Consider the following 25500-nt stretch of genomic DNA (forward strand, 5'->3'; position numbering starts at 1 on the left):
TTGGAAGCACAGAAAAAGGAAGCTGAAATGCAGTTGCAGCAGGTAGATCAGGAGGTTTAAGCCAATGCTTAGTTGGTGGTTTGAAAATACCATTTATCAGCCATTTTTTCCAGATGCAGGCATCAATTACAAAACACAAAGCAGAAGCCCATGGGTGTTGAACTAACACATAATTAAAGAAACAGGAGTGTAGATAGGGGAGAATCTCTAACAGGTGGCTTCTGCAGTCTGGGTTTTATACTGGAATTTTGGTCAGAACAGAGCATAAATTTACTCCAAAAATCCAGCATAACGTCAGCTTACCTGATGCTTCCACATTTCTTGATGATATTTATTAGAAAATTTTATAAAATAAGCATGTCTAATTTAAGTACCAAGACAGTAATATTTTACAGGGGGTTAGCACAAAATCCATTTACTGTACCTGGAAAAAGAGCTGTGGTTTGGAATTGCAGTGCATCTGGATTCTGCTATCTTAGTGGTGCATGGGAATTTATACTAACAGAAGAGTGTGTATACAGATATCTGTGTTTATGGTCTTTTAATGCTGCTTCTGTAAAAACATACATGGATAATTGGTATGCTTATCTCCCTAAAGCTTTTAAAACTCTGTGGAGCACGGAGTATTTTAGAAATACCTAAGTTTTTAGGTATTTCTAAACTCTGCTAAAATACTGACAAAACATAATTTTAAGAAGATGAACATATGAAAGTGACAAAAAATTATATGTAAAAACTTTAAATTGCTGTTAATTAAAAAAATATTTAAAAATAGGGCTAAGCATACCAAGACATATCCCATACTACTAAACTTGTATAGCACTTATCTAAAGTGTTCTCTTTACATTAATACATAATGTGATTTTAACACACCTGAAGTGTGATTTCATGACATTTGAACTGAAAACTGCTTTTCTTTACCACATGAAAATGAACAGACAGTAGCTGAAGTTACAGATGGATCTGAGGAGCCAGATGAGAGTGAACCTGTAAGTGTTTAGAAAGAGATCATAAATGATTGATTCTTAAAAATTTGCTTTTCTGTGCTGACAACAGATTTATGAAAATATAACTTATGACTGTTCTTAGGGTCAGCTTTTCACAGGTGTTTTTTCCACTGAGGTAAATCAGGTGTGTATGCAAGATCCCATATAGCCCCAATTTTTATAATTTTCTGATAATTACATATTTTATAATATTCTTGAGTCTTTGGGCATATTTTATGGGTTCTTTAATAAGAAAATTGTAAAACCAGAAGTGAAAATGAGTCTTAAGTGCCTGCTGCTTCCTATATGTGCCAAGTTTTCATGCCTAAAGGTGTTAGATTACATTGGCTTTTGGGGATGTTATTTCAGGTTTTACAGTGACATGTTTGCTACAAATTGTGAACAGATAGATAAAATAAGACATATAGGCTTGTACTATTGATCCTGCCCTCAAAATCACAATGCATCATCCAAATTTGCTGGATTTTATAATAGAAGTCTGGTGATGGCCTTCATTGTATTGAATGGAAGAATACATGATTAATACCAACTTGTCTGTTATGGGCAGTTTTTATATTTTCATTTTTACAAAGCTCAGTGAATGCTGGTAAGTGGTAGACTATTTTTATTGTTGTTTTCCAGGGTCAAACAGACCTCCCAACCGTAATAGAAGAAGAAGAAGAGGAAGAAGAAGAAGAAGAGGAAGAAGAAGAAGAAGAAAAAGAAAATTAGAACTGACCTGAGAGCAGTAAATATATTTTCTACTCATTACTTGGTATCCTGAAGTGTAGTATTTTGATTTATGTATTTTATAAATATAACTGATTTACATAACTGTTTCTCTGGTGTCTGTTTTCAAGGTGTTTGTGTAAAGTCTGTTATTTTTGATACCTGTTCTTCCTTTTTGTTCTTAAAGCATTGTAGCTAGCATGGCTGACTTGCAGGAAGAAAATTGCAGCTGAAGTGAAAGCAGCAAATATATTTTCTACTTATTGCATATTGAAGTAACATAATAAATAAAAATATAACTAAAGTGTTGATATGATTTGAGAATACATGCTACAATATGATCATTTGAATCAATATTAAAAGAATAAAATATTACTGAAAATTATTATCCAAGAATTTGAATGGTTTCTGACAGAAGAAGGGAATGCTCTGCAGATTAAAAGATGGAGAGAGTATTCTGGACTTCAAACTTGGTGCAAAAATCCAGTCAGATTTCCCAAATGTATTTGAAAGAGGTAAATTTAACTCTGACTCAGTATATACTAGAAGATCTTGTCTCCTAGAAGTCATGAGGTGATCTAGACTTTATTATTGGATAAATATATTTATTATTATATTTATTCTTAGAACCTTTTTTGCGTATTGTGTGGTACTAGGTAAGCTGCAAGTGTCTGCATGTTACTCTTGATTAGTCAAGTTTTTAAGACTTTTCTGCATTTTTCTTGAATTTGTAAGTCAAGAAATTACATATGTTCTCTACTGAATACCATCATTATTTCTAAAACTTCACTTCTAAAAATTTAGAAGAATATTTAGTTTGATCCATGGTTATCTATAAAAATAAGTTTTATAATCTTTAAAGATCATCTGTTTTTACAAGAATAGATCTTTGTAATTACTGGTATCTTGGTATAGGTTGTCAAGAATGTTCTGTGTCTTTTTGTTATAAATGGAAAACACCAAGAAATCCTGCTATTCTTCAATAAAATATGCCTTTGCATCTATGCCTTCTACTACAGGTTAGATGGTCATGGCCAGTATTGTGTAATGAAAATAGCTTTCATTAGAAAATCAGTGCATAGTTAATGCATTCACTGCATTCTTCAGTCTTGGGATGAAAGAGATTTTTTCTGATAATTTCACTTCAATTTTTTAACAGTATCGCTGGGTCTAAGGGGTTTGCTATCCTTGGCAAATTGTAAAAAATATCTATACATTCAAAAATATCTATACTATCAAATTGTAAAAAATATCTATACACCCAACAGACAAGGGTCAATCACATAATAAATGTTTTCCTGCTCCAAATAACTCGTTTTGATCATGTAGATCAGGCTAAGAATAATCTTACAAAATGTTAAAAACATGAGCACTATTGATTTTTCTATATATTAATATATTATTTTTTCCCTTAAAGTATCTCTATTAAAAAAATCCTTTGCCCATCTTATTGCTACACTGCTTTTTGAATGCTGTTAACAACCATGTCTTATATGAGCATCCTTAAAGTCACTTACCAGGTATAAATATGTTTGTGTAGGTAGAAATGTTACTTACCAGGTAGAAATGTTTGTGTAACTTTTGGAGTCATGAAAAGTGGAACTATTTTTTGTGTCTAAGTGGCCAGACTTTGCTATCTACAATAATTCTGACTGGTTTGCAGTTTCTGTGATAGTCAAAACCTTTCCTGTGGCATGAATACACCCTTGTGGTTGATGTTCCAATAAACAGATTTTGACAGAGTTTAAAATTATATGTTAGAAACAGTTATAACAGATTCATTCAAAGACACTTTGATACCACAGTTCTAATCACACCCGTTAACAGTGCATGCACAGCAGCCTCTTGTGCCAGTCTCAAAGGGATGGAGTTTGTCTCTTAAACAATATGTGTAACTGATTCTTAATATTTAGATTAACACTTCCAAAAATTGGTAACTCCTGTTCATTTACACTTCATGTCCAGTCATGTTGACCATGAAAATTTCAACCTTCATACAGCCTTCAAAATGTAAGGCACTATTTTAAAACATGCTAGAAATTAATTCTGATTACATGTTGCTTTCATTTTTTTATCATTTCATACTGTTTGTATCTTTGTTTGATTTTGTTATATGTGTGTCCACTAGAGTGCATCCTAAATAAGCACACTGGAAGCTCTGTCAATTACAGCCCATGAAAACTACAACTTCTGTTTGTCATTCTGTTTCAGCTTATTTTTAACTATGACTTTTTCTTTGTGATGCTGCAGTCCATATTCCTCATTTTATTTCAAGGCAGGAAGTTTTGGATGGAAACTTTTATCAGAAAATTATGAAGCAAGAGTCAAAAAAAAACGGTAGATTCCAATTTACTTGTTTCTTTATTGTTAGGTACAGAAAACTTTTGCTGTTAAAATGTTATTTATAGGAGTTCCCATTTTTTCAGGATCTGATGTGCACAGACCTGGTGCATTACAGCTTTATAGGAATTCTTATCTTGGATATGTGACAAGAGGTAAACAGTTCTTGGCTCCATGTTTTCTTGAGGTGCAAACCTGCCTGTAGGTTACTTGAAAATGTAGTTCACAACAAAGATGACTTCTGCTTGGGTGTCTAAACCTGGAGGGAATTAAGGCAGCTTAAAATAATTTTTGCCTTCTCTTTCTGAACTTTCACCTTCTTTGGAGTTTAGCAAGCTAGAGCCTGGAAGAGGATGGATGGCTGTTTTAGTTACTGCACATGATGTGGTTTCAGAAGTGTTAGCACAATTTAACCTCTGCATAAAATGTAAAATTGTACATTGGAAAGAAAAAAAAGCAATTACATAATGTAGCTTCATCTGCAGCATACACTCCCTTTGAATAAATTTTTATGAAATTTAGGAAAGAAGGATGAAATTCATAGACAGATGATGCAAACTGTCACTGAAAATAAGGTTCTAAATACTGACAGAAAATATATGAAATTGTCATTTTCCCTTTCTTCAGAGTAAGAGCAGTCTTGTTTGGGCTGTGACCAGGCCATGTGCAGATCCTTCAGAGAACATGCTGACAGTAACTTGCCCATTCACAGCTGTTCTCATTCCAGCAATACTGAAGCACAAGGATGAAAACAGATATGAAGCCCAGAATAGGACAAAATGATTCAGATTAACTGTCAGTCTGCTCACAGAGGTGAAAACACTTCTGCAGTGTGAGAACCTTCTCCTGCATGGAGAAATACATGTTGCAGCAAGCACATTTTGAAGTTAGCTTTTAATGGAATAGGTTTTATTCAGTTTGCAGTCTCTTTTATGATGATCGATTTTCCTTCATAGTCTAAAGGAACTAACTTATCTTTTTGTAAGCAGAAGTTTTATTCAGTGATTTGCTAATGGTAATGGGAGCCATATGAATTAGTCTGGATTAAATGTTAAATTGAATTTCTCTGAACTTTGCTAATACAGCTTACTCATATTTGAAGTCAGCTATTAATTGCTTTACTTCTTTGAAGAATTTCCTGTACTTAGGTTAGAAAAAGAGCAGTGTTGTCTATTGACTACAGCTAGAGAGTCTAAGCCTGTTATTTGCTGATAAAGACTGATGTACTTTTTAAAATATCTTACCAGTGTACTTGTTTGTTTTTACAGTTTTGTTTTTGAGTTGTTGCCTTTTTGGAGTTTTTGTTTGGGTTTTCTTGTGGAGGAGTTTGTTTGCTTGGTTTTATTACTTTTGTTTGTTTTGTGGTGCTGCCATTATAGATCTTCATGCAGTAATTGTGTTTTATACTTGTATATTTGTTATAATTCATACAGTAGAAGAAGTTATACTTTTACAAGCATTTGTACAGGTATTGGGCTAATACTAATGGAAGAAAGGCCAGGTAGAAGGTGCCCTTTTTTTGGAGCTGGCATGGTGTAGCAGATTTTTAAAAAGTTAAGCAGAAGACTCATTCTCAGAATTTGAGAGTTCTCAGATGTATATGCAACTTCAATACTGTGGGTCTTCCCTCTTAACTTGTACATCATAGAGTCATTATCATTAACCAAAATTAGTGTTTAATTTAGATCAGAATTTTTGTAATCTACACTGTTTTTTATTTTAAATAAATTAGAAGATACTATATTGTGAAAAATTATGTTCATGACAGCCTGTCTGAAGGTACTAAGTACTCCCATTTTCTTCTTTAGTTGTAGGTCATCCAAAATCAATGCCCAAAATTTCAAACCATGTTAATACATTAATACTGGGCATGTTTGTTTTAGCACCTGAAAGTAAATGCACATTCATACTGTCAAGTAATGGAATGAGCAGAGAAAGTTGCCATTTGGTTCTTGTTGATTAATCTTTCTTGAGTTATCTATTTCAAAGGCTGTATTGACATTTCTGCACTGCCACAGAATTAAATGCTTCACTAAAAATTACAAATTTTCCCCCATTACTTTAATCCATCACAATTTAAAAATTCAGTGTACTTTAAATGATGATGTGAAGCTTGCATTTGACTTAGAAATAAAAATTGGTATTTAGGCATATCGCACCGAAGTTATCTGAATAATCCTAGCTTCTCTAAGGGCCTGTAAAAGGTTTAAGAATTTTTCATGAACTCCCCAAGGGAATTCTGCCATTTTCTCCATGTAGTCACTCATGGTTCTCAATAGAAGTTGCTATAATAGAAGTTTTGGGGTTTTCTTCCAAAAACCTTGGGAAAGTACTTGTGGAAAATGTGACTTTGTTTGATGCAAGAACCAATTGGTGTTTAAGTTCAGCAAATTAGTTTGTTCAGCGGCTCCTCCATAGTTTAGATGTTGTCTAGCAGATGCCAGATAAAGAAATTGGCTTTTCCTGGTGGAGGAGGTGGATGTGTGTTTGAACTTGATCGGTATTTTGGTTAGTCTGTTTTTCTTAATGAACTGAGTCATATTTTCAGCTCCATTATTGAGCTGATTGTTGTTATTTTGTTTCAAAAAAAATTGAGGCAAATACACCCTTTTTTTGGTGTATTGAAGATGCATTCCAAGATCTCGGTCTCTTTGAAGTTGTTGTAAAAGTTGTGGTTGAAATCATAAGATTTCAAGACTGAGCTCTCAACTAACATGGACTTCTACTCCTGAGAAGCCATCTCCTAGTTATTAAATTTTTAATGTACTTAATATTAAAACAGGAGAGAAGTGATTGCCTCAAAGAGTATCTGCAGGGCAGATAGCACAGAAAGAAAAAGAGCTTAATTGTGGGGCAGGTTGGAAAGAGGAAACATTCAGATAATAAATCATTTCCATTTCAGCAGAGGGGCACTGCAGCTCTCTTTTGCTCTGTTTCAAGTCACATTCCTGGGAGTGTGTTAGGCTTCTCCAATCATTCTGCCTAATTTCTGCTCCACCTCTTGGATGTACTTTCTTGCAGAAATGACTGGCTGCACACAGACACACCTGTATTTGGTTCATTATCGTAAGCAATTGCGGTTTTGCCACTGATGTATTTAGTAGATAAGTTTAAAAAATTCTGTTTATTTAGCTGATAATTGTAACCTGGGAAACAGGATCTGTTTGTTTGATTGTAAGCCAGGCTGCACTGAAAAGTTACCCTTAGGCCCTGACAGCTGAAGATTTCTAGGGCTGGGACTGTGGTGCAGTTCTGAGGCAGCTGTTCTTCAACATTTTTTCTGTGGGCATATGTATCTAAGTGAAGCCTATAGCAAAAATGCACCAGTATTTTATTTCTCACTTGAACTTGGGTTAAGTGTTATTGTATTTGCTTGTATTTTAAAACTATAGAGTCAGATTTATTGGTAAGAAATATGAACCCTATAAAAACTACCACCGATGATATACTGAAACACTGACTATTCTCTTATCTCAAAAGTTTGTGTTTATAGGCACCTGCCTCTTAGTATCTTTAGGATAAATGGTTTTGCCACTGCTCACATGTAGGTTGCTGTTAACTGTATCATGTTTTCCCCTTACCCTCCTTATGTGACTTTTCTAGGTTGTGTTTTTTTAGCTATCACTTAAAAACTCAGCATAGTTACAGTGTGTGAATCTGTCTCTGAATTTGCCCAAGCTTTGCATGGCACAAAAAATCAGGAAATACAGCCAGACCTATGTATTTCTATTTCTATACATTTGGCTTGTCTCTTGACATAGTAAAGGCAGGCTCCTTTATTTTGGTGCAGTTTCTTCAAAAGTCTCTCCAGCAGTTACAACTCTTTCATTATTCTGTGACTTACAAGAAAGTCACCACTTTTGTGTGTGGTGAGCTCATGCACCTAGCATCCATATACCAATATTCTTTTCCATACTTATTTAAATCAAAGGACCATCTAAGCTTTAGAGAAAGGTCCACTGAATTCTCTCAAATTTTCTTTGTTTGGTAGGATAAGTAAACTCCTAATTTAAGTTTAAAAAAATTGCTTACAGTATTTCATTGTTATAAACACCATAAAAATGCAACCTACAACTTTGAATAGGTTCACATATTTATGAACTCAAAAATCTGTAAATTAATTTCATATTTTAGTTTCTGAGGAGATCAGGTCTGTGCTTACTGAATTTGCTGGCAGGAATCCAACTTGAGTCCTACTAAAACACTCATGCCAACTGCGTGGGAATATCTGTATGTGTCTTAAAAATAATTACACATTGAAATAACCTGGCTGACCTTGCCTCTAAAGACTTAGAGAATCCCAGTGACATGTTTTATGGTACTGCAGAGGGGGAGAGGGAACAAACTAGAGCTGATTGCCCACAACCTCTGACTGTTGCTCTTGGGATTCTAAGCCATTGGTAGCAATTGGGAAGAATTTAACAATTAAGCTGCAGTATAAACTTGCCATTAGTTTTCTAATTAGCCAAGATTTCTGAAAACACAGTAAAGAGGATACATGGAGGAGTTGGCTTGTGCTAGGTGCTGATTTCGATACCAATTTTCAAAAGCAGAAAAGGAGATGCTTCACTTCACTGGCTAAACCTTCTAATATATGTGAGTCAAATGTTGTTTCTTCTCAGAGTCAATAGGAATAGTTGATAGGTTTTGATTGTGGCAGGTCTGCCCTGATCTCTGTTTTCTGGCTGACTTACCAAACTGTTGAGAGGCCAAAGGCAGTGCTGGTGTTTAATTACAAGCAACACAGGTTGTGGACATAAAAAAGAAGCAGCAGCAGGAAACCTATAAGCTGTCAACCTCCTGTGAGGAAACAGGAAACAATCCTCTGCATAGAAATCAAGTAATTGATATGAAAATTGAGTAATTGATATGAATGTATGAAATTTAGGTGCTCCTTAAATTGATTAATAGGAAAACCTGGAAGAGGGAAAAAAGAAGAATTAAGGGGTGAGAAAATATTGGAGGAGAAAAAAGATAGAGACATACCCTAAGACCAGCTCTTCCACATGTTTAGCTATGAGCTGTTACCTGTGGGGAGTCTATACACCTATGTAGGGTAGGGTTTAAGATGGTCAAGAGAATGGGTTTGTCCTTCTCTTTCCCTGCCTAGTAGAGCTGCAGGCTTCAGTTTCCACTTAAAGGACTAAAACTGCCTTCTTCCTTGAGAGGATCTAGTGTGGCTGGTTTATTTTCTGGAATACTGAGATTTGTGCATAACTTGAATACTCTCCATTGCAAAAATGAAAAAGTTGTTGATCTTAAACCTTAAAATTTTGAAGTTTATAGTCTTAATTCACATTGCAAGCACTGATCATATCCAGGAGGTTTTTTGGGGTCTTTTTTTGTTCATTTGAATAATTTTTCATGTTTTAGTACAACAGGTAAGACATAACATTCCAGATACTGATACTTCTCATTGCTACAAGTGTTCTCGTTGCTAAGGGTCAAAGCAAGATTGTAACTCATTATAATTCTTGAGCCTTTTAGTTTGTTTCAGGGTAAAGGACTTGAAAGAAAAAAAAAAAGTGTCATTATAAAACTCCGAGAAGGCAACTATGTCTATAAGCCTAAAGATCTTTTCATGAGATCCGTTTCCCATTCCATATTCTATTAACTGGAATCTAGAAATATTGATGTGTTGTGATTGCTGTGTGAATTTTTGTATAGTACTGTTTATATACTTGTGTTAGGTGATCCTACATACCCTTCTTCCATTACTTAATGGATGTTTAGACATCAAACTTAGAGATATCAAAGAGTAGTTTTGGCTTTGTTTTAGTTCAGACCTGCTTATCTGAAACTGCTGAATGACTAACTGCAGTGAAATCTGTCAGACATAGATAAAAGATAATAATCTTGCTGGTTGCTAATATATTTGCCCAGGTGAAGTATGTGAAATTGCTACTTAGGTGGCAACCTTCCCAGTCTGGATCAGCTGTAGTAGCAAGGTCAGGTTGGAGGATTTCTGAAAGATGTCACCCGTCAGTTGATTTAGTTAAGAGTTTTCTGCAGACTTTACAGCACCAGTAGAGCATTTGAGCTCTGTAGCAGTGACAGTGAGAGAACTTCTGAAAAGGCTGTGAATAACCACGGATAGGAATCATGGCTAAAATGGATGTTGGATGGTGTGCAGTATCTTTTTCTCCTGATAGCCATACAAGCCTAATTCTTGAACTCACAGCATTGTGTAGTTATTTTCAATAATGCAAAATGCATGTAAAATTGTGCTATGCATTATTTACTAGATTAGTATTGAGTGTTTGAATAGATGTTTGCCTGGATCAAGCAGTTCAAGTACATAAATATTTTCATTGCAAGCATAGAAGAGTAGGAAAACATAGACCAGTAGTGTAGGAAACATACACTACTTCCCTATGTGTAGTGTATGTGAAACAGAGGACTTGTAAAGGGTTTTGGTCCAGAGAAGTAACTACAGTTTTATACCAGATGAAGAAGTATGTGCCAGCATTGTTTCTTGAAAAAGTCAAATGTGCCTGAATTTAACCTAATGTTCCTTGTCAGAAAGCCAGAATTAACCGATTCCACAACTGTTCTTGCAGATAGGTTTCTGAAACCTAACTTCATGTACTAAAGTCAATATTTGTTTCAAAGTCCAAAGACCACCTGTACTGTAAACACCTCTGAAACACTGCAGCAAAAACTGTTGGGCAATAGCTGTTTAAATGCATCAGTCTCTTTCCTAAGGTACTGAGGAAATCCTAATGGTTTACACTGATAATGTCACAAGACACAGGAAAGCAGAAGAAAGCAGAAGATCATCCAACACCCAAGCTGCTGGAAGCCAGCTGAGTTCCCTTGGCAAGCTGAGATAAAGATCCATGGCTGTAATGGGGTTTAGTCTGGGCAGGTGATCAGACCTGTCATTCACAGCTAAGAGCCCTAACTACTCCCACAGAAAGAAACTGTGGCTGCTGTGGATCTCATGAGTGATCGCACCCGTGCAATTGAAATTAAGGCTTGTGCTTTGTTACATGTCAGATGACAGTCTTTCCCTAGCCAAACAACTGACCATAGCAGCTGGAAAAAACATCCAGTAAAATACATAGATGGCTTTTTGTAAGGTTTAAGGGAGATAATTTCTAATTGAAGACTTCTCCAAACCTTCTAAGGCATCCTTTTAACAATGAATGGGTGAATTTACTACATTTACTATGGTGGCTTATGAGTAAAATGCTAAATATGTATTTTGTACACTGCTACATTTGCAAACTGAAACTTTTAATTGTGTGAGGTGAGTATGGAACACGGCTCTATTTTTTCCTTTCTACCCTCTCATCATTTGTGATGATGAACTTGTGATTCTGTTGTAATAGGCCTTCACATAAGCATATACCACAAACAAAAGCTTGTGCATTGCTCTACAGAGCTTATAACTTAAATAGGAAAACTGCTAAAGAATAAAGGCAGAACTGCTTATATACCTGTTTAATGCTGTTTAAATGAAGCAATAGAAACCAATCAGCAAATGGATAACTAATCTAGTTATCTTTACACCATTTTTGGTACAACAAGGGTTATTTATGAAAAATCATTAGAAAAAAGACTTTAATTTATCGTTATCTTGGGATTAAGACATGAACTGCTAGGACCTTTATTAGGCGAATAAATAAAAAAATAATTTGTATTCATTTCTGCTAATTTTAAAGAAATAATGCTCCCAGTGAAATTAACACCAAGATATATTTTAACAAAAGCCCAGTTTAACCAGTGTAGATTTAATTATTTCCTAAGAAACTTAAAGTTGCCACTACATGTATAAAGGCCTGGCACATATTACTTTATGACATGGCCATGAACTACCTGTTCAAGTTGGTCCTGCTTTGAGCAGAAGGTTGGAGTAGAGACTGTCCAGCTTTAAACATTGTGATTCAGTGAGGCATTGGAATAGAGAGTTTGAGGTCAAACAGATGCAAAAAGGACACGCACAGGGGAGAGAAACAAAATTAATTATTTTCTCTGGTATCGGTAATAGAAGAACCTGGAGGCACTTAGGAAATGGTGGGGATGGCAGTTGGGAGATGCAACAGAGGACCTCCCTGAAGCTGAAGTTACGGTGGAGTGAGTTACATAGAATGCACACCAAGAAATTGCTCTGACTGTAATGGGTATTTACTCAAAAAGTCACAAAAGCCCTCCAGAATGAAAGGGGTGAATTGCTCATGGTCATGTGCAGGAGGTCCCATAGTCCAGTCTGGAGAAGGTGAAAGGTGAGATGAAAGAATAAATGCTGAGTGATAAACACCCACCTCAGGGCACACTACCTTCTTTCCTGCTACAATCACAACATTTTTTTTTTCTGCTCTGCAGTATTTATTTTACCCTGAATGTTTATGGGCCAGTGAAATCTACACCTGCATGTTTGGGAGGCCTTGAGCCACTCTCATTTTCAGATAATACTAGATAGAGGCAAGAGTTTTGAAGCAGGTGGGAAGCAAGTTTTGAATTCCCCATGTTCAAACTCTGTTGGTTTGATCAGGTTTGTCATTCTTCATGCAAAGGAAATAAACACATCTTAACAAATCTTCCTTATGTTAACTCTAAAAATAAACCAAAACAGCTACCTTCCCCTAACCAAAATGGGTAAGTCAAGGCTTTCCACCAACCAGCCAAAAAGCCCTAGAGGGTATTCCCATGAGGCTTACAAAATTTATTGCTCATTTCCAATTGGAAAAAAAAGATGGACTGCAGTAATTCCTTGAGTACACATTATTTGTATAATACAAACTACTAATAGTAAACAGCAAAAAATAAACTAGTATTAGTTTTTGTAAACACCTGAAAAATTGTATCCACAGGCATTAATTAGGAGTAAATTCTTTGCAAAAAGTGAGAATAAAAAAACCAAGTAAGAAATTTAAACTATTAGCCTGTTAAACAGTTAACTTGATAAAAATAATATCTGAAGATAAGGGTGAGAGAACAAAACAGAAGTATTTAGGAAAACATTTTCCTACATGTTATTTGTATCCATGAGGTATTCCTGTATATTGCTACACTTAAACATGTTTTGGTTTTTTAATGTAGTGGAATTGTAATTTTAAGTTACTGTAGTAAAAGTGTGTGATCATATCGAGTCATTATCCTTAACATTTGAAAGCTGTGATAAGAGAGGGAAATTTCACAGCTTAAGAAATGGTTTCCCCATAACTGATACTAGTAATACAATGATGGGCAATACATGAATTATAAAGAGATTTCCAGGCAAACTTTATTACGGCTCAGTCCAGATGAGTATGGCAATAAAGTGAATGGAAAATTTGGAATCCTGTTACATTGAGTGCTGAGTCATTATCAATAAAAAGGAATATGGAAAAATGCTGATGTCAATCATTCTCTTAGTGTCATCCTTTTTTTTTTTTTATTTTCATAGACAGGAGTGCTATGCCAGAAAGCCATGATGGTAAAGCACTATCTTACCTTTTTTCAAATATTTAAAAAGTCAAATTGTCTGGGAAGAGAAGCCAAATTACACATTACATAATCCTACAATGCATTAGCATTGGTCATGGATGTCCTAGAAGAGAACATGCTGAGGTGCTTCATGACCATGAAGCAAATGTACGGCTCTTGATAGTAAAAGTACAACTGGAAGAAACTCACATTGGAGGTTTTACAGAAGTTAATGTGAAATGCAGCTGGGCACCATTTCTGGAGTACTAGTGCCAGAGAGGCTTTTTAATGAAGGGTGACCCTCCAAAGGTCAGAAGGACCAATGCATTTAACTACACAGAAGCAAAAGAACTGTGAAAGCAAAATATACAATGGTCCTGCAAACTCATTCCTCACGTCTGTCAATACTTGTGGTCTTCAGCATTTTTAGAGCTTGTGGGTTTTTTATTTTTGCATGTGATAAGAGAATTGTGTGAGTCCTGCATTCTCCAGAAGTGTTGCCTTAAAACCATGAATGCTGATTCCCAAACTACACTTTCTCTCCTTAAGTGGCATTGAAGACCAAGGAAAAGCAAAACCAGAAGCAAGAGAGAGTGGAACTCACAGGCTAATAATAATCAGTCTTGTCTGCTTTTGTTGGATGATTGTAGAATCAGAAAGAAAAGTCTTTAATACACACAAAATCATTTTTTGTTTCATCCATTCCCATTGTGTCTTTTGGTGCCTCCATAAGGAAGAAGAAAATATTTGCATTTAAGAATGATTGCTTATCATTGATGCTATTTTACTTTAAAAGTTAATATCATTTTTGAATGTTACAGATTAACTAGGTTTAATACAGTTAGTTACCCTTTGGTCTTATTTGTTGTTTTTGGGGTTTTTTTACAAATTCTATTTTTCTGCGTGGTGTTAATGTGTACTTTATTCAGGCTGGGATAGTATCTTCATGTCAGTGGGGTGACCACAGTTTACTCCAGAGAAACCTGTGCCTCATAATGTGTATCTGATGTGTGAATTTGTGGAATTTAAGTGCAACCCATTCTCATCATTCCATGCGATGAATTCTGGAATAGAAAACCAGGGAAGAGTATTTGAAATGAACAATTCCATGTCGATGATTATTGGAGAGGGGCCAATGCTGCAGCAGATTACTGGTGAACATTCACAGGCATTGGTTATTGTTTTCAGGAATGTAGGCAGAAAGTGAAAATTCTAATGAGTTCTTACATTAATATGTAGCAGTGAGAAATTTGAATCCCAGGAACCATCTTGGGGATTTTTAAATAATTATATTAATTATAATAATAATAATGGCTAAGGGTTTGAAGTAAACTAAGTTATTAAACTGAAGAGTGGTAAGGAATTAATTTTTTTTCATAGACCAGTGCTTTGGTGAGAGATTAAGACTATACTGGTTTCTGTAAAGGAAATAAGGAAAATTACACCTACTTATACTGGTGCAGTAGTGGTGGGCATTTTGTGGATCTGTCCCATGGGTATGTTTACTTGTTTTTTATATACTCACTTAAAGACACAAATACCCACAAAATGCCTTCTGCCTTCATACCTGACATACCGCCAGCATATTCCAGATATGAGCCATTTGACTAGAAGAAATTCTCTGCAGCAGAACTGATCACTGAGCTCTGAGATGTGGCAGTTATTGTATTTATAAGGGTTATGGACTGTAGTATGGGAATATGATACAAAAATATAATTAAAATGGACCTGTATTAATAGGAGAAAGGACAGGGGAAAAGAAAAGCAAAGGCTGAAGGGTAAGCTCTGTGTAGCAGACTGTGAAGCAGCGTGGTGCTAGATCTTATCAGATGTTTTGTCTCTCAAATGTGCACGAAAAATGAATGAAGATTAAAAAAAAAAAACCAATTCATGAGAGAATTCTAGTTTTCTAGAGATGAAAAAGTAAAAGGAAAGTATGGTTATAAGATGCAGAGCAACCTTCTTCTAGTCCTTCGTTAGGAAAGCTGTGAGTTTACACGTTTTGTATATATCCCTGCAAAACCACAACGCAGAGTTGGAAGTACACCATAGATCCCAGAATCAGGGGAGGGCCAAAGAGAAAAGCAGCTGGCCTGAACTGTCACTAGCACTCCTGCGTTACTTCATGCTCAGTGGAGCTGCTAAGATAACCAATCTTGCACAGGTTGAATCCAGAGTGTTTCCAAGAACTGAGTTAATTAGTGAAGTATCCTAAAGTTAACTAACTCCCCTGCCAAGAAATGGGCTCTTCCATTTTCCTCACATGATTATCTGGGCACTTTCACTTTTCCATATATAGGAGCAGCTCAGGGACTGACAGATCAGGCTAGGTAGGGATACAGACTTCAGGCACATGCATACTCCTTGCATGCAGGCACGGATGCAAGCACATGCTGCTTTCACACACTGAAATTCAAGTTAGCCCAAGAGGTAATAAGTGAAGGCAGCAATAGTCCTGCTGTTAGAGCCTTCTTAAACAGAAGGCACTGAAGGTAGAGCTCCTCAAGCCTCGTTTGTAATAGCCCACCAGGAGCAGCATCAGAGCCATGAATGGGCCGGTGGATGGTTTATGTGATTACACGCTTGATGATGAGGGGGCTTTCATGTTCACATCGGAGTCCGTGGGAGAAGGACATCCAGGTAAGAAGCCAGCTCTGGTAAAAGTCTAAAAAGTGTAGTATTTTCATTTGAGGTGTTTTAAAAGCCTAAAGAAGAATTCACCTGGTGTTAATCTTACTAGAGAAGTTATTTGTAACAGGGTGCTTTTTCTACTTTATTTCTACCGGATTTTGTCCATACAGACTGTAGAACTGCTATAACTAGAGTGCTTCCAACAGCAGTTTATGTGCTTTTGCAGGGTGTGTGTTCAGCTGAGGAAGGCAGTGAGGTTTATGGGTGCTGCTCCTTCCTTTTCACCTAAATTTCTTTCAGTATTCCTGTGGGGACACTACTGTATCTCTGACAGGCTCAAGTTTCATATATGGGTAAGAATGCATAGCTTGCTTCTCGTGTTCCATATCTTTATGGGACCTGTGAAACTGTCCTGCACATATGGAGTGGTCTAAGACTATCACCCATGACAGGAATATCCCTAAGTAGCCTATCTTGGAGCCTTTTTTTAGTGGTCCCAGCAGCTGTACATGGCAGAGCCACCAGTTTGCCACCCGCCTCCCACCCCTTTCCATCATCTGATGCAATATATGGAATTGCTTAAGCAAATAGTGGACAGTTATTTGCTAAACTTTATGTATGGTCAGCAGAGATTAGTTCAATTTTATTGAAAACAAATATTCATCCACCATAAACATACACCTTATGTCAACAGCAACTGTTCCCTCAAGTGAGGCCAGGGGACAATGGGCTATTTGAGGTCCTGAAAAGTGTATTTGTTTTAGAAGCTGATTTGGTGGCCTGTGCTTTTTGCTGTAATAAGGCTTTTCAGGTCTGTATTCATGTTATGTGAGTGAATCATAAATGGCTAGGATGATTTTATAGCACAGGATAAAAAGGTCAGCAATGAGAACTTGATGTCTATAGTTTGATACTCTTCTAGATTAACTTATTACTGCAGATCAAATCCATGGCTGATGCAATTGAGTACCTCTCCATCAATATGAAGGCAACTACATCAGGTTAAACCAGTTGGGGTTCTTTCTGATGTAACACAGACAGAAAATGACAGCCACGTTTTGTCCTTGGAACCTATGTCCCATGTCAAATTTATATACATTTACATCCAGTGACTGTAGTGCTATGGAGTTTCATGGGAAAAATCACATAATACAGTGTGGTAATTTTACATGGATGATGTTATTTCCAAAGACAAATGGTCAAAATTTATGCTACTCTAATCATTATTTTTTAATCATCTTGGGGCAAAAATAGGCATGTCTCAGAGCAGAGAGAGTTCAACAGAGTCCTCAGATTTAGCTTTGTCCCTCGGTTTGTTTTCTTACTACTCCTCTATTTATACTGTTTCTTGTTTTAGAATTTGGCCAATTTTTTAGTTCTTATTCACATTCCCTCCTTTATTTCCAAACCCTCTGTTGGGTTTAAGCCCCATGAATATTATTTTTCACCTGTGCTGAAGTACAAGGCAAGCCCTTGAGAAACACAGTTACCACTTGGGTACCCCTGCAGCTTCTCTGGCCTGCAGAGCTTGCTGGGTCTCTGGGTACTATGAGATACAAAGTACCATCCTGGGATGTTTTTTTAAAGTGAGTGGAAACTGAAATTTACCGGGCTGTTTTCAAGGCTGTGATGCTTTCTTAAACAGCCTACTTCTTCACTCAGGGTACTGAAACCCCCAGTGCCTATGGCAAAGGGAAAAACAGAGATTTTCCAGATCAAAGGAGGACAGGCTGGCAGTAACTCTGGGTTGTCCTGCAAATTCTTTTTCCTGAGCATCAGCATTGGATCTTAATCATCTCAGTGACAGCTCTGGCTCCTGAGAGCAAATTGATCACTCCTACATCCTGGCCAAGCCCCCCTTTTCCCTCTGTGGTTTTGCACAAGAGGTGTAGACATGCCATTAGGATTTTATCACCCAGGAAAATCTTGGTTATTTCTTAAAAAGAGGCCCAGTGCCTGAGGCTGCAGTTGGGCTTCTGATGTTATCTGTAGCAATAGAATTTTATTGTGAGTTTTGATTTCCTCTGTTTATACAAAATGGATAATTTGCGTGTTCTTGACTATTTCTCTTCCGTATGTGATAGTATAATTTTGCTAGAGGGCATTATGTGCAGTAAAGATCCTGAACCAGATCTTTGTCTGGTGGAAATTTGAATTGTTCTGATTGTATTAACTGAGTATTGAATGCTTTAATGGAAACCTTCTTAATGCACAAAGCAGGAGAAATGACATGGTTATTTATTTGAGTGTACAGAGAGCTGCCTTGTATCTGTGCCATGCCTAGAGCTGGGTGTCACTGGGAAGTCCAGATTCCATAGAAGCAAGTGCTAGCTGTCAATAATTAACCTACAGGTATCACCTGTGCTCCCCAAAGACATCACAGAAGACTGTTTATGCCATCTTCTCACTCCAGATTCTTCCAAACCCCCTGGGCATAACGTTTGGGAATTCCTTTCAGATCTTTAATCATTTAGTGGTGTAAATTCCAAACTCTCTGGACACTTACACACGACTTCTTCCTTTCAATATAATAATAAAAGTGCAGAGACAGAAGCATGAAAAAGATAACTCTTTCTTTTGGTCTCTATTTTGTCACTGCTCCATTAGTCCTGTAGTGTCTGTCATGCTGCACAGGTTTCATGGTACTTTGAAAAGTATTGTGTATTTCTCTGCCCCACAATGTCTTACAGATGTCAAACCACCAAGCAGTAATTCCCTCCCCTAGCTGGTGGCTTCGGGTGGAACTGGCTGCAAACTGGCTGCAATTAAGTTTTCCACAAAGTACTAAGGAATCTCTTTAAAAATATAAGACCAAACTTCTAAAAGCAACCTCAGGTTTTCAACCATATTAAAAGCATGTGTTTATCTTGCAGATATTCACAGGGAAAAAAAAAATCATGAAGGAAAAAACCCCCAGAAAATGCAGATCTGTCCAGCATGTCTTATATCTAAGATTATATATACTTAATGATATGTATGATACTTCAGTAAGCTGCACTGCACAAGGAGAACAGCTGTACATGATATTTGGACACTGCTAATAGTGCAGTACCACTGCACTTATCAACCAGCACTCCTCAAGGGTTCTTTTAAATAGGAAAAATGTACAGCACAATGCAGGTATTTGAAGTCTTTCTAGTGAAAGTCTTTTGTAGGAAAGCTGATTTTTTGATGAAATGCTTATGATAAATATCTGCATTTCTTCCCTGTTTAATTTTTTTTTAGCAGAAAACTGAGAATTGCTCTGTTGGCCATATTTTGAATATAAAAATTCACATTCTAGTTTAATTTTTTCTCTTGATAAAAATAACATATCACTAAAAATAATGAATTTAATGTTTATGGTTACAGGTTTTGAAGAAAACCAACCTTGCCATTTAAAATGTTCAATGTTTATTATATTTACTACACCATCAAAGGCAGAAGTTTGGCTGTACCACTTTGTTGTACTTTGTGGAGTTTTGTTGAATAAAATTTTCAGTTTTTACTGCTGTTCAGAATTTTGTTTTTCCTCTGTGTGGTGTCTATGAAACTGAATTCCTATGAAGGTTCTGAGAACTTTTATTGGGATCTTACATACTCTAGATTAATGTAACAAACATATGTCAAACTATCTGGATAACTGTGATGTTTCTTCTGATTATCAGAGATCATTGTTGTCGAACACCTCCTCTACTTCCTAGTATTACAACTGGGATTTTGAGTAAGGTTTATCATCAGCCTCCCCAGACTCATATTATGGTTAGCAAGAGCTGTTTCATGGCTTGTTGGCATCTCTGCCATAAGGCTGGGCCTGTGGGATGACTGGATTTCATGAAAAGAGTCATGGCTGTCTCATACTTTCCTGCTCAGTCATTTTAGATACCCCTTTTGCAATATTCATTCTACTGGATGGTAATTCATGACATGAAGGTAAGCATGGACTGAATTCTGACCTATTAAATGGGGTTATTTTAAAATTATAGTGTCTCACCAGAGGTGTTCCATTCTGCTTTCCCTGTTTCTAAAAAAGAAGGGAAAATAAAAAAGGAAAAAAAGAACAGACAAACTTAACCTCTCACACTTAGCAGATAATAAGAGAAATGGGCCAGCTGAGATAAGAAATTTAAGTAACATAATGGAGGGTGCACAAAGCCTGCAAAGCATTGCTAAAAATAGAATGCCTGGTTTTATTTTACACCAGAGACCTTTACTAATAGACATGCCTTTGCTTTAATGCATTAATCAGCCAATCATCCAGCTGGATCCCTCTTTCCTGTCTTGACAGACATATCTGTGTCTGGATTTGGATCTAGTTGCACTAGAACTGCTGGTTGTTGCACCAACAGTCAGATATGACATGTATTATCAAACTGATTTGCCTCAGAATATTTTAATGTAAAGGTATGCTCCAAATTATTCTAATCTGTTATTTTAATTTATTAGTGTCTCACATAGATGTCAACGATCAGAAGGGATCTCTAAAATATATTTTGACCTGACCTTCATACACAGATAATAATATTTCATGCAAGAGCTCTTCAAACAAGCTAGTAAATGGTAGTTGAATTTCATTCATACCTTTCAAAAAGATAATTCTATATTTTCATGTAGAGATTTGAAGGATAAGGAATCCTACATGCCTCTAGATGGTTTCAATGGCTCTGACTCTTTTCAGATTCTCTCCTTTTTGAATCTTTATCTGTCTCTTGATTGATTTCATCCTGTTAGACAGACTTTTCTGATTTAGGGCATTCTTCTTGTTCTGTCCTAAACCTTCCCACAGCTTCTTAAGACCCTTTTCAATGTTTTGGCAAGAATGCATATAACATCCCAATGAGTGCCATGCAGGGAACTTAGGCATCTAATGCAGGTGAGACATGCTTCATGTGGAGCCAGGACAGCAGTAAAGGCTGTTCACTGAAACTCTGGGAGGTGAAAAAATGACTACAAAGCAGTCCCAGCCACTACAGTTTGCTGCTGGGTATTGGACCTGCACTAAGAAAGCCATCCTAACCCCAGTTGCTCTGTTGTCTCACCCGGGTAATAAATTGCATATTGTTGTCAATATTTCTTCCTTTTTAGCTTGAAAATGTGGATATATTTCCTTATAAAATGAAAACTTTGAAGAGAGCAAGCAAAGATACATTTTAATCACTCCTGCCACCTTTGTACCCAGGTTTGCTAAACAAGGTTCAGTTGGACATCTAATTAAATTGCAAGTCTGATTCCTGTTTGGTAATGATTGTCCCAAATTTAGTAATCCATGCACAGTTCTTGCAAGGCTGAAAGTTCCAACACAGCCTACATTTGCTAATTGTCTTTTGTGTTCATTCTTTTTGTGTTGAAGTGGTGAGATGGGAGTGAATATGGGAAGTAAGAGTGTCAGAATCACATTAGTTCTCCAGTCCTTGATTTGTCCCTCTTAGCTAAATGTGCACCTTCTTCATGAAAATAAGTGAGAATTTATTTTGACTTGAGCTTAAGTGTATTAAAAGCCTCTAATGACAGACTCTTACAAAACATTGCTTTCCAACAGATTGTGTTGCACACAGCAAGGCAGGAGATTAATTTATTTTTCCACACAGCTTGTTATGTGAAAATCTAAAAGCAATACTAGACCTTTTTTTAAAGAACAATAAAATTAAATTATATAAGAATATTTACCATTTTCACGTGGAAAACCTTGCTATGGGTGCTGCCCTTTTGTGTCCATTAGATTAGCTAGATTATTTGATTAAGATTCAATATTTGTTTTAAAGATTAGAAAAGAAACAAAGAAAAAGATAAAATATTATTATGAAAAACTTCAGCTGAAACCTCTGTATTTGGCATGTGACTAAAAGTTTACCTCAGGCAAACTTCAGCTGGTAACCCCTTCTTTGCTGCTGTGTGTGTATTTCCTGTGCTGCCTTAGGTGGGTTGCAGGGATCATTAGCAGGTGACATTGCCAGATGGTAGGGAGCAGTGACAAAAAGCAACCCAAAACCCAGCCCTCCACTGAGCTGTGCATTATCTCTATTACTATAAACACTTTCTCAGGCTTTACCACCAGGGTAGGTCAGGTACATTGCAACTTTCTGTTGGGGTGATGGTGGAACATCCCCATTCCATTACGGCACCACTGCTTTGCAGAGCTGGTGGTGCTGGAGAAGGAGAAAGCTGCAAGTAAAACCTCTTAAGCTCTCAGGTTATTCAGTGCATTAAACACTTGTTTCACATGTAAGTGCAGAAAACTACAGATGAAGTTGCAGTTAGTTTACACCAGCAGGTAAATTCCCCACTGTGTCTACTGAGTTTGCTGGAAGGATGTTCAATGTGTCTTTCTATTTAGCTACCTTAATGCCAGTAATAAGCAATAAAAGAATTCCTTTCTGAAATACCTACTGGAAGTGATGCAAACAGTCCATGTTCTGCATTGAGTGCTGTGGTTTTGAATCACAGCTTTGATGTCTTGCAGATAAAATCTGTGATCAGATCAGCGATGCTGTACTAGACGCCCACCTCAAACAGGACCCGAATGCCAAGGTTGCTTGTGGTGAGTCGTTTGCTGCTTTGCTTTAAGTCATCACACAGTCACATTTTTTTTTTAGGATATTTGCAAAGATCTAGCTCATTTCACTCTCAAAAAAAATGACATAAGAATTACAGTTTTCAAAAGGAGAGATGAGAAGAAACAGTAAAAGTTTTTGTAAAGACTGAAAAACAAGCAGGCTGTAGAAGAGTAGAGCCATTGATTTTGTGTGTGGACTGAATTGTCCTGGAAGGAACAGGTTTGCATATCACTGAATCGTGCTCAGTGTTATGATTTTCCCATTTGTAAATTGGACATATTAGTTTTTTCCTTGCTTTCAGACAGATGGTGAATATGAAAAGAATTTTCTATAGATCAAGTAACATTGCTAAAAATATAGATAGAAATTTACACTGTATACATCCAATAGGTCTCTCAAAATCAGCATCATCACAAACACAGTTCTTTGTCTTAGTGGCTGGCTTATTCTGCTATTGTACTCCTGTTCTCATCCCTCTTTTCAGAGACAGTATGCAAGACAGGAATGGTGCTGCTCTGTGGGGAGATCACTTCTCGTGCTATTGTGGATTACCAGCGAGTTGTCCGAGATGCAATTAGACATATTGGCTATGATGATTCAGCTAAAGGTTGGTGGAAAAACCCATGAAATTGTGGAAGAGCAAGCAATAGGCAACTGCAAAACAGGTCTGTCACCACTTCCATACAGGGGCTTTAACAAGCCTGATACAAAATGAATGTGCTGTGGGAAAGCTGCTTACATGGTGCTACATGATACATTTTCTGGCTTTACCTCAATAAGTAAAAACCTTTTATTAGTTAAAACTGAATTTGGAGTAGGCAGACTATACTTTGAACTGTGGTATTTGGCCACAATAGTTAACTGCAACTTGAACCATAGAACCTACCACTCCTCCAAACTTGCAAGAACTTGACTCTTGGTTTTCATTTGGCAAGCTGGTTGTTGCACCTTGGTGCAAGAGAGAGAGAAGAAACCTAGTTCATTTAATTGTACCTTTGTATTTCTGTACTGCAGTAGCATTTAGAATTCCCAGGTGTAAAGGTGGTTGTCACTGCAGGGTTCTTTGTCAGCTCTGAATATCTCCTTTTACACTGAGCAGTGTGTGGTCCAGACCTAGATTGTGAGATATGTAAATGATAAAAAAGACAAAATATTCTGTGCACCAGACATATTTCACTTTCTGATTTGCATGGATCTGTTTATACAGTAGAAATATTCCAAGTATTCTGTTACAGTGAAGTGTGTCTTTTAAGAGCTTTTGGTTTACAAGTTGTTTACTGCAGTCCTTTGATTGCAATCAAATTTGCAGGAGGTTGTGATGGGAGAATATTAGAGCAGCCTCAGCTGCAGGTTGCCTGCACTGTCACACAACAGCAGTGCTTCCAGAACACAGAGGCAAATCTAAGAGATCATAAATCTCCTTTTATCCAAACTGCCAACAATGATGAGGGGAGATTTGGTGACCCAGTAAAAAACAATTTCTAGAAGTAAAAAAGAACCCTAAACCAAACAATTATGTACAGAAATATAATTTTCTTCTCTGCATAGCCTACTGAAAAGAGGGTGAGGAGCATTCAAGTGGATCATATGCATATGTATATATGTTTTACTGGCTGAACATGAGTTTGGTCAGCAGCTGTCAGGAGCTACAGTTCTAGGATAGGCTGGATTTGGAGAGAAGCAAGTTACTATTAAAATACCTAGGAACAGGGGAAATTTTGTCACAATCTTCTGTAAGTCTTTCGATTTCTTTTTAAAAACTTACTTTTGGTCTTGGAAAGCCATATAAGACCTGAATCTGGTGTTTTTCTGTTTGTGGTTCATGCTAAGTCCCATGAGAGATTTAAGTACGGACACTGTTTTGTATGTGTTACAAATAATGTGGAGAGAGCAGAGTCTTCAGTTGCTGAAAAACTCACTTCTGGGAATTCATGTAGAGGACTTCATTAGTATTCATTTGGGAGAGGCTCATAATCTGAATTGGCTTGGCACAGGGAGTCAGTACAAGAAAAAATAACCAGTAACAAGCAAGAAAGGCAGCCCTGTATGATTGACCCCATCCAAAAAAGGTTTCAAGTGTGGTATTGACAAAAATTTTACTAAAGAATAATAGCTTGGTTTTGAGTTATGAATGTGGTATCCTTCAAAATAAAAAATTTTTCCTCTGGCTCCAGGTTACTTTCCTTACTTGTGACAGAAAAAGTTAATTCAGTGCTATTATTTTTTCCTAATAGGCTTTGACTACAAGACTTGTAATGTTTTAGTGGCACTGGAACAGCAGTCACCTGATATTGCCCAAGGTGTTCATCTACACAGGAATGAAGAGGATGTTGGTGCTGGAGATCAGGTAGACATAGCATCACATCTAAAACACAAAACTGTTTTAATGGAAAAGGTTTACTCCATCTTAATGCCCTATTTTTTATGTCAAAACCCATGTCAAAGTATTTCCACACTTTCCTTTACCCCAGAATAAACCCCATAATTTTACTAAAACAGTTGGAGGTTCCTTGAAGGCAGACTTTAGTCTGGTGTTGTTTTAGCACTCCAGGCAAATCAGGAGAGCCCTGGCAGTTTGTAGTAGCTGAGGAGGTTCTCTTTAGAACTCAGCAAAGGTTTTATGCTTATGTATTTCGTGTTTGTATTGTATAGTTTTAGGCTCATCAGACCATTCATCTTGCAGCCAGACTTGCCATATAATATGGAATAAGCAAAGAATCTTTTCACATTCCAGGAGCTGTTGAGATTTTGTGCTGCAAAATATTAGGTGATGTTTCACCTGCCCTTGACATTAGTACAATAAAAACCAGAGTATATTTAATTCTCACTTATTCCCAGAGGCAGCTCTTGTAATAGGTGCTCCATGTAAT

At 36.7% G+C, this 25500-nt stretch overlaps 1 protein-coding gene across 1 annotated transcript in view; it reads left to right on the forward strand.

Annotated features, from left to right (window-relative positions):
* The first annotated feature begins 1714 nt into the window (after positions 1-1714).
* Positions 1715-25500, forward strand: part of MAT1A (methionine adenosyltransferase 1A) — a 30699-nt gene continuing 6913 nt past the window's right edge. The window contains exons 1-5 of the mRNA XM_071438751.1: positions 1715-3245; positions 3276-16106; positions 22537-22614; positions 23115-23237; positions 24865-24977. Of these exons, the coding sequence (XP_071294852.1) occupies positions 16013-16106; positions 22537-22614; positions 23115-23237; positions 24865-24977 (408 nt within the window). The 5' untranslated portion in view covers positions 1715-3245; positions 3276-16012. The remainder of the gene's footprint in view (positions 3246-3275; positions 16107-22536; positions 22615-23114; positions 23238-24864; positions 24978-25500) is intronic.

The sequence above is a fragment of the Agelaius tricolor genome, unplaced genomic scaffold, assembly GCF_023055355.1.
Source record: "Agelaius tricolor isolate 1412-34295 unplaced genomic scaffold, bAgeTri1.0.p SCAF_13, whole genome shotgun sequence".
Lineage (NCBI taxonomy): Eukaryota > Metazoa > Chordata > Aves > Passeriformes > Icteridae > Agelaius > Agelaius tricolor.